This window comes from Corvus kubaryi, unplaced genomic scaffold (genome assembly GCF_017639235.1).
Source record: "Corvus kubaryi isolate FWS band 111438036 unplaced genomic scaffold, C.kubaryi_AGA036_p1.0 65485, whole genome shotgun sequence".
In the NCBI taxonomy this organism is placed as follows: domain Eukaryota; kingdom Metazoa; phylum Chordata; class Aves; order Passeriformes; family Corvidae; genus Corvus; species Corvus kubaryi.
This window is the reverse complement of record NW_024582043.1, coordinates 48,160-61,377: the sequence shown is the minus strand read 5'-3', so window position 1 is coordinate 61,377 and position 13,218 is coordinate 48,160. Positions and strand designations below refer to the sequence as shown.

At 35.1% G+C, this 13,218-nt stretch overlaps 1 protein-coding gene across 4 annotated transcripts in view; it reads left to right on the top strand.

Moving 5' to 3' along the window:
- The first annotated feature begins 599 nt into the window (after positions 1–599).
- Positions 600–13,218, top strand: part of LOC121673546 (endoplasmic reticulum junction formation protein lunapark-like) — a 46,931-nt gene continuing 34,312 nt past the window's right edge. For 3 of the 4 annotated variants that reach the window (XR_006019233.1, XR_006019234.1, XM_042046914.1), the window contains exons 1-5: positions 600–681; positions 1,916–1,960; positions 3,094–3,281; positions 6,600–6,658; positions 9,882–9,922. Coding sequence is in view for 2 of the 4 variants with exons in the window: in XM_042046914.1 (XP_041902848.1) it covers positions 655–681; positions 1,916–1,960; positions 3,094–3,281; positions 6,600–6,658; positions 9,882–9,922 (360 nt within the window). In the remaining 2 variants the exon portion in view is untranslated. The remainder of the gene's footprint in view (positions 682–1,915; positions 1,961–3,093; positions 3,282–6,599; positions 6,659–9,881; positions 9,923–13,218) is intronic. The other variant, XM_042046915.1, reaches the window with a different exon arrangement.

Below are 13,218 nucleotides of genomic sequence, written 5' to 3'. Positions count from 1 at the left end.
GCAGAGAAGACCTGCCAATGTAGTGCTTTTGTATAGCAGATGAAATCTTTGAAACTGGTTATTTGAACTTAAAACTGAGCATACAAAAGAAAATAGTGCTATCATGTGTATTCTTACTGATGAGAGCATAAAAAGGAAGTAGATTTATTTGAGAAGCTTTCTCATGAACAGAAGGATGTTAATGCTGAATGCCTAGAGTGACAGCTGAAAAGGAACACTGAGTTATGCTTATGGGAAGCAGAGGAAACAACTGGAAATCAGTATCTTGAATAATCTTGCCCAGTACTAAGTTTTTATAATTGTTTTTCTGCTGGAGCATTTTGGTGTCTCTTTTCGCAGTTACTTTGTGCCTGTGTTTTTGGGACTCCCTTCTGGTTAAGTATTTCCAAAATAAAAATGACTTTGGCCACATCTGAGCTGATCAACTGACTTACAAGATGGCCTATGAATCAGAAAACTGGATTTAAAAATAACACGTAGGTAGATAGCAAGACTATGGCTTTATGCAATATTTTGATTTCTTAAGATGTTGGAATGAATTTGAGAGTCTTTGATTATGTCGTTAGATTGCTCCTAAGTGCTTAATACTTTATTTCTAGCTGTGAATTCTTGTAGAAGATTGATAGCTCTGCCAACATTTGTCCAGAACAGAAGATGGGTGGATTAATTTCAAGGTGGAGGGTAAGTAACATTGTGTAACAATGTAGTAATCTTTACTCTAGAAGACTAGGACATGTTGGCTGTTAATGCTGGCTGAATGTTAGTGCTAAACTTTTCCTGTATGTCCCTTAAAAGTCCAGTAGTGAGGTATCATGACTAAAAGCATTCTTTGCTAAATCAGTAAGCTGTGAAACTCTGCTGTTGTCCTTTATTTCCTCTGTAGTACCAGTCTGTCACTGGCTTGGTTAACTTAGAAAAATAGAGTTTTAACTCTTTCTGTAAATCTAAATACTTTTGTGGTGCATCATTAGGATAGAGACTGCAGCATCTGTGACTTGAGAAGTTGGTGACCTAGGTAAAAATGAATATGTGCAGAATACATTTCTGTCTGTTTTAACAAAGTTTGGTAGCTTCTTAGTCCTGTACAAGTCTGTCTTCTTACCTGCTTTTACTGCTTTGTATGTTCTTGAGTGGTGTGCTGAGTTTATGAGGAAGAAGGGGCATGAGGTTTTTGACTACTCTCCTGGCAGGTGTGAGTTGTTTGAGTCTAGAATTGCCTTTGCTTATTAGCAGTTGGCTTCAGAGCCTTCCATACAAAACTCCTTTACAGGTGAAACTTAGGTGGAATGTCAGTTTTGTATAGTAGAAACTCACTTTCAAGGGTGATTCACTGTGAGCTATGCTTTTTGAATTTGTGGTGTGAAGGGTGGGGAAAGATTGTGGCTTGATAATTCTCAGAAATTAGGAAAGATTCCTAGAAGGTGGATTTCCAGTTGCTCCTATGAGGAATTTTATTGGAGATGGCAACACTTACTTGCAGTTGCTTATGATTTATTTATACTATGTGTCCTTATATGGAAAGAATAGTAAGAAAAAGCTGGAGTACTCAGGTTAGGGCTTCCTCTCTATATGCTCTGTGTTTTGCCTATTTCTTCCACTCATCAACTCTGTTCTTGTTTTACTTTCCACCCATGCATTCATTATTGCTGTAGATGCATTATAGGTTTTCATTTTTTGTGATGTAGGAGAGGAGCCTTCTGTTAAGAATAATGCCAGCTGTAAAATAGTGATTCATTATGGTCCCTTCTATTTGTCACTATTAAAGTAGGAAAACTTCTTACCTTTATGTAAAATAGATAATTTATTAATCTATTATGAATATGTCTTTTTGTTAGGAAACTGTTAATGTACAGTAATCCTCCAAATACTGAGTTTTTAAAAGTGAGATTAATATCTTTGTTCTTTCCCTTGTAAGCAGGCAAAACCTTCCACTGTAGAAGTGTTAGAAAAAATAGATAAGGTATGTGTTTGCTTTTTGGTGCTTTGTTTGATTTTTGTTTAGAAATATGCCTCATTTTTGCTGTCCATGTATTTCTCTCATATTAGGTAAAATACTCTAATGAAATTTTAAATTATTTGGTAATTATTCCAGTAGTAGAGATTCTGCATTTCAGAGGAATTATCTTTTTTCCCCTTATTGTTTAGTCATTTATAAAATACCAATACTGTATAATAGATAGTGAGAAACTACAGGGCAAGTATTTATTTAGAGAGCCTGAAATGGGAATGAATATTAAGCTGCCTTGATTACACAATTCAGTTATAACTAATGGTTAAAGTCCCATGTAATGGAAAATGTCACTAATGCAAAGTTCCATTCATCAGGTTGATTAGAAAAGCTTCAATGTATGCTTTTATATGTAGAAGTTGTAACTGTAGTGGTGGTAAGTAAAGTCAGGGGCAGAATAACTGGATAGATTGTTCAGTAATCCATTGTGATTTTTCACCAGCATTTGTGACAGATGTCTGTACTCTGTGGGGAAATTAACTGTTTTGAAATATGCTGCTGATATTTTTGTTTTCCTTTTAATGAAAGTGCGAGTACTTCTGTTGTCACTTAAAATCCAGTCAAAATGGTTCACATAGCAGAGCATTGCTCCATCACTTACTAATATGCTGGAAGCATCATACAGATGTTTAGGATTTCACTTTTAATGTGAGGAAAGCACTGAAAGGAAAACAAGTGAGGTGATGGAGAGGTTTCAGCAATTCCCCATGTTAGTAAAAAGTGTTAGAGGCATTTAAAATTCCACAGGTACCTGATGAAAGATTTAGAATGCTGAGTATGGTTAGTAGTGACTTATGTGATTGTGAAGACTGCCATTCATAAGATACTGGTATTTTTCACTTGTCCCAAATATACTAATGCATTACAAATGTGGAAAAGTGCTGATTTTTGACTTTTCTTACTGATTGCTAATAAGGTGCAAGTGGCCCATATCATAACCTTAGTAGTGTCATTTATCAAAAAGGTGCTTGACTTTTCTAATCAAGTACCAAAGTGATAGGGCTGATTTTAGGAAACAGTTCAAGGCAGCTTAGTAAAACTACCTACTAATTTCACTAAAAAGGCTGAACCCTGTTTATTTGCAGGAAATACAGACATTAGAAGAATTTAGAGAAAAAAATCAGAGGCTACAGAAACTATGGGTTGGAAGGCTTCTTCTCTACTCCTCACTTCTTTACCTTATTACTTGCTTAATTGTATATTTGTGGTGTCTTCCTGACGAATGGACAGCAAGGCTGACAATGACACTTCCATTTTTTGCATTTCCATTGATGTAAGTAAATATGCCTTTTTATTTTGTAACTGCTGTCTCTTTGATAAAAGGAGATGGAAAATACATCTCAGCAGGGGTTTGGGTTTTCTTTGACAATCCTTGAGATGTCATAACTTGCTGAATTTTTTCTTCTAAAATAAATTCAAGTAGTTAGGCAGACACTTTCTTTGAGGGGAATGTCTCTCATGGGTCTGGGTTTAGTATAGAACAAAGTCTTGTCATCAAAAGATAATAGCATCTAAAGTTACTTGGTTTGTCCAAATTATACTGGGGCTAGAGAGCTGTATCTGAACAGCTGTAATGTATAAGCACAAGAGCATTATCTTGGGTTTTATTTTTACTGCAATTTGAAAAGTAACATTACTATATGGAAGCAACCAAAGGCATGTCACCTGCACGTAAAATGTAGTGTATAAAGCCTGGGAAAAATACAAAAATGAATGGAAAAACTTACTTTCATGTGTTAGGTGGCTATTAACACAGAATTGACTTGAAAGGTCGTCACCCTAAGTGTATTGAAGACCAGTTTTACACAATTAGCTGTTTTTCTGGAAAATCATTGACTGTTTTGTTCAGCAAGAAGGTATGCAGACTTCATCGTATGTGAACTGGAGGAAGTATTGCCTACATTTTTGTTCCACTGAGCTGATTGGCTGCTTATCCTGATGAGTGGCTTTTGTTTTCCAAGAAATCTACTTTTCTAAAAGTAATAAAATGGGCTTCCACCTCACTGAACAGCTGCTTTGCTGTTCCAGACCATCAGGGAGGTGAAAGCAGCCTGCTGAGCATCTTTCCTACCGGCGGGGAACACAGTGCATTTGCTAATTTGCTGAAATGATCATGAGTACTTCTGTATTTGTACAGCACCTTTGTGTGAAAGCATGGCTTATAGGTGCCTTAGCTTTAGACTTGAAAGGCAGAGTCAAAAGTAAATATTTAAGGCCTTGCAAGTTTGATGAGTGTGGGTCAGCATAACATGCAGAAAACCCCCAACCTGAAGATGCTTTTTGTATGTCGTACTTTGTTATGCATAATATACTGATACTCTGCTGTTGTGGGTTCCTGTGGAGAAGATACATGGGCAGCAGTATCTTGACTGGAAAGGATTAATATAGAAATTAGAGCTCAAATTAATCTTTGGCAGTAATATGAATTAATTTTGTTCTTAAGGACAAGCATTTTGAAGTCTTTGTTGTTAGTGTGTGAGGCTTGCTCATGCTGATAGAGAAGCTTGTAAAAGAGGAAGTATTACCTGCCTCCTTTTGCATAGATGTGTTAGAATTAGTGTAGAAATTTTATTATTGAAGGTGATGGCTTCTAGTGCTGTGGTTTGAATTTACATGTTGGACTTCAATTCTCTAGTTTGTCTTCCAATTCTGCTTGTTTTTCTCAGGATGGCTCTCTGTAAAACTCTGACTTAGATATCAGCTTACTAGGACTTAGATTGTTGTTCTCTTATGACTTGCAACTGTTTATCAGATTTTTTTCCTTTAAGCTATTCCTCTTCAGCTTTTTTTTGGCAGATATGAGTGGCAAGCAGCTGCCAGCTTGTCTTTGTTCTCGGTCAAGAGGTGACTCCATGCTGAATGCCTGGTGCCACCCAGTAATAGCTCTAGAGATTTTTCAGCCCTAATCAAACTGGAGTATGTCTGCCTTTTCCAGCTTGCAGTCAGTCACCAACTTATTTCTGCCTTAGGTCAGTCCCTCAGGGTCTCAGCAAGTTACTGATGTTGGTGGAGCAAGTTAAGTTTTAGGAATATAACTTCATTAATTTTAAATGTATGCTGAGATACTGGAACAGTTGAAAAAATATGTTAGCATTTTAGAAGGGTGCTCTTCTTGAACTGATTTTTATTTGAATTAGTTTTAATTTGAGTGTTCTGATTTTCACTGAAATATGGTGGGTTTTGGTTTGGTTTTTTTTGGGTTTTTTTTTGGTTTTTTTTTTTTTTGTTTTTTTTTTTTTTTTTTTTGATAAAATTGGTCTGAAATGGTCTGCTATTAAATTTTCATCTTGGATTTCTTAAAGTGGAAATGCTTTTTTATTTCATGGTGTCCTACCATATTTAGAATACAGCTTTAGGCAGAAGACTCTAAGGCATACATTAAAAAAGAAGTAATGCTTTTGCCTGTGTAACAAGATATTTAAGGCAATTTAAACCCTGTAAACACTTATTTCTTCTGGTAGTTTATGAAGACACGTTTTGTGTTGTGTAAGCAGATAAATCAACCTGTATTCTTAGATCAGTTATTTTAGCACACCTTTGAACATGAAATAGTTAAACTTCTTTGTTTTTCCTACCTTGGATAGGTTGCTCTCAGATTCCAGTTGCATCATCTAACTTGCCTAATTTGGGTTGTGTTGTTAATGTGTGAGGACATTTTTAATTGGGCAACCATTATATAAATACAGACAATGTTCTTATGAATTAAGTCAAAACTATTTGAAATCTTAGAGCCTTTTGCGTGCTTTCTTATGCATGTTGTTAGTCAGATAACCTTTCTAGCCTTTATGATTGTTTTTTTTTCTTAGATGAAACATTGCTAATTTAGGCTCTATTATTTAATTAACATTAGGAGGGCTTTAAATAAGATGCTTGGAATAGCTTGATGTATGAGGTTTGCCCCTTGGCTTAGACTGAATAACTTACCAGGAAATGTATTGGCTTAATACTTATAAGCAATTCTAAGCTTTAAAACAAATGAAGTCCTGATGATTGCAGAGAGACCTTTCAAATGTAAAATGGTCATAGATCAGTTTATCTTGACATAAACTGCTCCAGCTAAGTCAGCTGAAACCCTACAGAAACTGAGTAGACTTAGAGCTCTAAAATCACTAGGACTCAGGTCAGTTAATTCTGCTTGGGAGAACATTTATACAATAGCTGTATCTCATGGTTTTCGTTGGTATTAGAATTCTTCCCACAAATCTCTGGGGCCTTAATTTTGGGCCTTAACTGGTAAGTTTCTTTTTTTGGAAAAAATACATTATGAAAGTATCAAATAAGAAGTGATGACTAAGTAATTTTCAGCTGAACATTTTTTAGCAAGTGATGATGTTGCTGCTGCTGCCTTAGTATTTCTGCCTTAAGTAACAATTGTAGTAGAAAATACGATTTTATTTAGAGCAATGTTGATGTCTTGTTGACAAGATGCTGATTTAATTTTTAGTTTTTATATAAATACTGTTTGAAGTTTTCTGTCCTTTGTATTTGCAAAATAAAATCTCATCTGGTAAGTATTCTGTTTGCTAAATGATTTCAGAAATGTTTGCTGTAATATATTTTAATTAATATAATTCTTCTTTGTCTTCTAAAGAATCTGGTGTATAAGAACACTGCTCATTTTTTTCTTTTCCAAACGGACAGAAAGGAATAGTAAGTACTTTCTCCTTGTGGTGTTTGTTTGTTTGCTTTTTTAATATGTAGCTAGTTGAGAATGATGCTTGCTATGATAATGGAAATGCTTTGATCATTTGGCTTCCAGGAGGACAAGAGTAGCCTTTTAGTTGATGCTGGGTAGTATGAGCTGAACTTTTTTTCTACCACATAATTCATGAAAGAACAGGAAGGAAACTGCTTGACCTTCCACTTCATTTATAAAATTGTGCTAACTTTCTCCTGTCTTTGCATGTGTCAAAAGTGTAATGGAATAAAATATGGTGTAGAAGTGGGAGCACGGGGAAAGGAAATATAAACAATAGTAGTAGTTCCCTTGATACTTGCATCTCGCAAGTATTCCAGCAGTCTTAATCTGTTATCCTTATACAAAAGGGAAGAGATTTATAGCTGATGTGTCTAATTTATTTGTCAAGATAGCTTTTCTCTCTCAAGTTCTCCAAAGCATACTTACGTTTTCCTGAGTGGGAAAGGTGTAAGCAGGTGTTTTTCTGCTTTTTTTAAGAGCTAAGGAAAATTGGAAGTCGTGTAACAAAACCAAAAAGTAATGGAGGTGTTCAAATATATATAAAAAGTTGTTAAATTTTGCATTAGAATGAATCTGCATGCTATTTAAAAACAGCATCTGTGGCACTTGTCTGCAGTAGTTAGAATTCATTTGAGACTTTGCTTGAAAGCAGTCCAGCCTGTAACAATATCTCATGGTGATGTGAGCAATAATACAGGAAAACCTCAATGTTGCACTGTGTTTTATGACTTGCAGAACAGCATGATGTATTTAATTTGTGACAGCTTACAAGTTAAACATCACTTTTAGAATTTTTCTTAAACTTAATGTTTGTATTTGATATGCAAGTGCAGAACATACATTTTTATGTAGAAATAAAATTGTCCATATATTCCATGGTGCTGTGTGATTCATTTCTAAGGTGAAATGAATGATTTGCATTTCATGGCTGAATAGGAAAAAAAAGTATGTTTTTCTATTTTGCTTAAATGTCTTTATTGCTGTTTTGAGCATAGAGGCAAGTCTAGTGCTTTTGTTGAACCTGTGTTTAAAGGGTTTAGTAGATGATAGAACATGCCAAAAGGGATTATTTTTGTGTGGTTCCAGAGACTGGATAAAAATGAAGTGTTTTAGCTCAGAGATAAAAGTCCTATGTTTGAAAAAGAAAAATCGGCTGTAGAGTTGAAGCAGTAAAGCAGGAGAAAGTGTAGCTGAGAGAGCAAACTGTCAACCAAGTTGCTCAAAACTAAGTTTTTATTCTGGGATAAGTTAGTATAACATACTGAGACACTGGAGGTGGTTATTTAATACAACAAAGCCCTGTGCTGGATAACCAGTATACACCAGATTTGGGAATGATGCTGTGAATGAAGAAAATTTTTAGCTAGACTCCAGGAAAGGCGATGCAGAGAAATGATAGAATTTCAGTTTTTAGGACTGGTCAGGCAAACAACTGTTAAGGGAGGTTTAGGCTGATCTGTCCCAAAGCGTGGAGAAAAGAAATGAGGTATATTGCAGGTATTGACTTCTCTAGTATGAATTCTTTTTTTTTCTGTAGGTTTAATTAAGATGAGATATATTAGTTTCTTGAGAGTACTTTGCAGTAATTGCCATTTGGCTACATTAGAAGGGGCAGGTGTTTCATGAGGTTCTTGTTGAATACAGGAGGTACAGTGATCAGAAAGAAACACCCACACTTTAAAATGATTGCATTGCTTCATGGAAGGCTATGCCTGAAGATGTTCTAGGCATTTCTGTAGCAAAAGCAATTTCAGTTTCTTGAGTAACCAGCCATTAACAGTTGGCTGTAGTCTGCTGTTTATTTGGCTTTGTGATACCACACTGCATTGCAGTACATTTCAAGATGTTAATCTGTGTGGAGCAACATGTGAGATTGCGTTCTAATATAAATGTAAAATTTATTGAAAGGAACCTTACTAATTTGAAGATGCACACTTTCTGGAATTGTCCAGCTTCTGTGCTCCAGCCTAGTATTAAATACGGTCTTGTTTTCATGTCCTATTAACAAATACGGATAGTTGTAGTTACCCTTTTATCGCATAAAAAATAACCTTTTGGATATGTGCATGCCAGTTTCAGTATTGTGGACATTTAATAAGAGGTTTATTTGATCAAAATGGATTTTCTGCATTCTGCTAGTAATTATTTGTTCCCTTAATTTTAAGTAACAGTTTTCCTGAAGTAAATTTAAATGGTATAGGATACTTACTTATAAATAAATAAAGGTACAAAAAAAAGTGTATTTAGTTTGGTTGGTTTTGGTTTTGTCTTATAGTTGTATGAAGCTTTTCCTTTCTTTGAAATCTAAAAAAATGGGTAAAAATAGGTAAACTGCTGGTGTTCAATAGAGCTGAGAAGGGGTAAAAAGTTGTACAGCTTATTGTTACAATCTTCTTGCTGTGAATGATGGTAGTAGAAAGCTAATTTGTTGAGAGAGTATCTTCTGCATTAGGTGATGGTTCATTACAGTGAGTTTTCCTTGAGTGTCAAGCTCCAAACACTGACTTCCAGGAAAATCCCACATGCATTTGGTCTTTCTTCTTCCTCTTAGAGAGGTTAGGTGCTGTGCCTACTTGTTGTAACAGTTTCTTAACATTTAGTAGTAGAATGACCTTCTGGTAGCTGTTCTTACAAAACTGGGGGGTTTTGCTGTAGTCTGAATGTATAGAAAGGGGGAAATAGATTGAGCTTTGAAGCTTGGAATTGACCTGGCATTTGAAACTAGTATGTGTTAAGAGGTTTATGTGGAAATACTGAACCCAGTAAATCTGGTGCTCAGATATATTAATGCTTAGACCTCAAGCTTTTTTCTGTATTTTGACTCATGAGATTAAATGTATTTGGTCCATTGTTTTACCAGTTTTAATGTAGGTCAAAGCAGGGCACTGGCTAGAATTGGTTTGCTTAATGAGGAAATGGTACATAAAATTTTTTAATAGTTATAACTGTAAAGTGATAACAGTGGGCTATAATTTATAAGTGATTTCAGCATTTTAAGTGATTTATTTTCACATAAAATCTCTAGTTATTTTATACAAAGTTTACTGATGTGTAGAGTTGGTAGTGGTCAGTGCATAATTTTTCCTCATTTCACAAGGCGAAGTCAATGTTTAGAGTGTGCTAAAATTATCTTAATTTATATTTGAAAACTAATGTATAATATTCTTCTTTTAGATGATGCGCTGGAAGATTTAAAATCTCAAAAGAAAAAAATAGTAAGTAAAATGTCAAGAAAAAATGGTTGCTATGGTCCACTAAAACTGGTGTATGCCACATATTTGCACCAAACTTGATCAACATTTAATCTTAGACAAATTTAGGATGGAAAAGGTTCCAAGTCTTGGATAACTTGCCCTCTTTGCAAAGTTTGTAACACTGAAAGCTGTTTCCTCTCTGTTTAATAATTCCATAAGGAAGCTTGCTGTTTTCTCACATGGTTGGCTTCAGCTGCCTTGTAAGGCAAAACTTAAAAGCCACCACAACCCTAACACTCTCAGCCCCCCCAACCCTACCCCACCAAAGCAACTCCTCCTCCCTCCAAAAACTCCAAAAATTGTATTATGAGGCTTTGTTATTAATGAGTTGCCCAAAGTGTTCACCTCATACCTTCTGGATTTTGCCATGGTAGCTAAATTAATAGAAAACCCACAACAAAGGTACCAAAAATGAGTTGCATAAGAGTCTGGTATTATGTCATGATCTGTGTTTTACCACTTCTGAAATGTAGATGTAGAAAAGATAACCTGTAACCTACTGATGTCATTGTCCTTTGGTGTAGAAGATTTGCTAGTATTTAAATGGATGTGTCCTTTGGTTGTAGTAGTGATACAAAGGGGTTTGAGAGGCTTACATTTTCTGGGAAAGAAACAAATGAGCATGACAACTGCATTGTTACGTTTATTTTATGAAAACTGCTTAACTGAAATTAGTTAATGTTTCCAATTAACATTGTCATTTGGTAGCGTTCAAGGAAAAGTTCTTGAAGCCGAAAAAGCGCAGTGGAGAACAAAAGAGTTTTTGGAATCTTAAATGTAAAGTCTTCATTTCAGTTTAAGTTTAGTTTTCTGTAATCATGAAAATCTTTATTGTAGAAGAACTAGTAATGCTGAATTTTTGTACGTGAGAAGCAATTAAGAATAAAGGCATTGAATAAAAGATTAGTCAGGAAAAACCTAAATGTGTATTTTGCATATGCAAAACATCAAACCAGCATACTGTAGAAGAACCAGGAGTAGTTAAAAATGAAGCAACTGCACAAATACTTTGTAAACAATAATGAAATTATAGTGTAACTACGGGGAATTTAAATCTGGAAGTATAAATTGCCATTAGTATATATGCAAGTCAAACTTTAATCATTAAAGACAAACTTCTAAATAGGATTAGTGAAACTGAGTTCTGGGAAGTCCAGTAACATATAACTCAGATATTTTTCACAGTCTGTGATTATCACGTGGTCTTGTGGGTGCCTGGTTCCTAGCAAGGAACCAGAAACAGAGGACTTACTGCAACTTCTTGAATCAGTGCAGTGTTGGTATTTTTTACTCAGAAGATGGACTCAGGAGGTTCATCATAATTTAAGATATTCAATTAAGCATTAAAATTAGATAATTATACACGATACAGAATATGTTGAAATGAGCTGGAAGGGGATGCAGGTAACAAGACAGAATATAATTCATGTTTTAGATAAAAACACTGTTAAAATTGCATTCTTTAAAATTTTGTTTTGATAATACTCAGATTTGATTTTGTTTTGTTTTATTAACTTCCTAAGGAGTGCCTTTGGCTATGAGTAACCTACTTTTGAGTAAAACAAAACAAAAATCAAGTGAAATAATGGGGAGGGAGAGGTTTTTTTTTTCCCCTGTTGAATTCTGATTTGCTGCTAAGTTTGCAAATAGGATTAGTTACTAAGAAATTTACATTGTGGTCCTCAAAGTATCTAGGGTAAGTAAATTATGTGTTTCCTGTTTATTTGTAATGCAAATTGTTGCCTAGGCACAGATCCTGTTGAAACAGCTGTGCTTTTTCACTTTGTTGGAGCTCAGCTACCTAATTGCTGGATCAATCTTATACTGAAGACAATTGTCCTTTTGAAAAATGTTACAGTACTTGTGTTTTACTGTCATGTGGCCCACCTTTTCCCTACAGACATTACTTGCATGCTGAAGGGATATAAGGCTGTTACAGGGCTTACCTATAAATGGTGTAAGCTCCTCATTGGCTAAAATGTCCTTGTGGGTTTGCAGTGACTGCTCAATAGAAATTAATTTCTGCTTAATTTATGTTCTGGCTTTGGTGATAGTCATGTGGATACTCATGTGGGTAAAATACTTGACAAATACAGATGCTTCATCTGGAAATTACCATTAGTATTGTCTATCCTGTACTTTGACTTAAAGTTTGTGTAATACTTATTTCTCACAGAACTGACTGTCTTATATTTTTTTCCTAGTGAATACTTTAAAGCTTGTTGAGTTATGAGTTAGGGGTAGGGATTAAGTTAATTAGCTGTAATTAAGGCACTACTTCAAGATACAACTTTGTTTCCCTCCTTGATCATAAGGGATACTGTGGTTGTGTTTGTGACTCTTTAGCTGTGATTTTTGGCCTCAGAGTTTCTCAGTTAATGAGGATGTCAGCCCTTAAGCCTGAACATGGGTAGATGAGCAAGTTCAGAGGGTTAAGCATATTAAAGCAAGGGCGTAGGACATGTATCAAGCTGATACCATGGGGAATTAGTGGAGAGTTTACCTGGAACAGCAGTCTTAAAGATAGGATAATTCTTAGCCTGAGGACAAAGTCGTGAAGCTAGTGTAGTAATTACCTTGCTAATTTTAGAATTAAACTTTGCTGAAGCTTGCTCAGCTACTCTGAATAGTAGGCTAAGTGTAATATTAGACTTTGACAGACTTCCTAGCCATTTCAGGTAAGAGTTTAGAAAGTTGCATTTGTTAATCTAGGAAAAAGCCCCCAACTAGTCTGATTTCAAGGCTGTCTTGGAGTTATGTTAGTAATGGGAAAGAAAATTCAGCATATGAGTTCTGCTACTTAAAGTAATTACTCTTTAATCAACTTTGTCTTCAGCATTCTAGGTGTAGACAACCTTTGATATTTTGATAACTTTCATATGTGATAAAAACACTGCGAGGAGTTGGTTGTTGTATAAGCTCCATTTTGTCTACCTGGTATATGCTAGAGTACTGCAAACATGCAGTTGGAAACTCAAAATACAGTTAAAAATCATATTTACTGACGATGGGTCAAATGAATTATTTCTTTCATGTAGCATTCACGCAAAGCAGTTACTTTGGTGGTTTTAATGTTGGCATGGATCTGTTCAGAGTACACTTGATTACTGTGACTTAAATGATTTATTTTGGATTTTAATGAAACTTCTGTTATGTGTACTGTTATATCTTAAATGGTGGACTGGAATGAGTGTCATGGCTTTGTGTGAACATAAAGAAAGACCTCTTTGTAGTTGGATTTGAAATACCAAGTAATT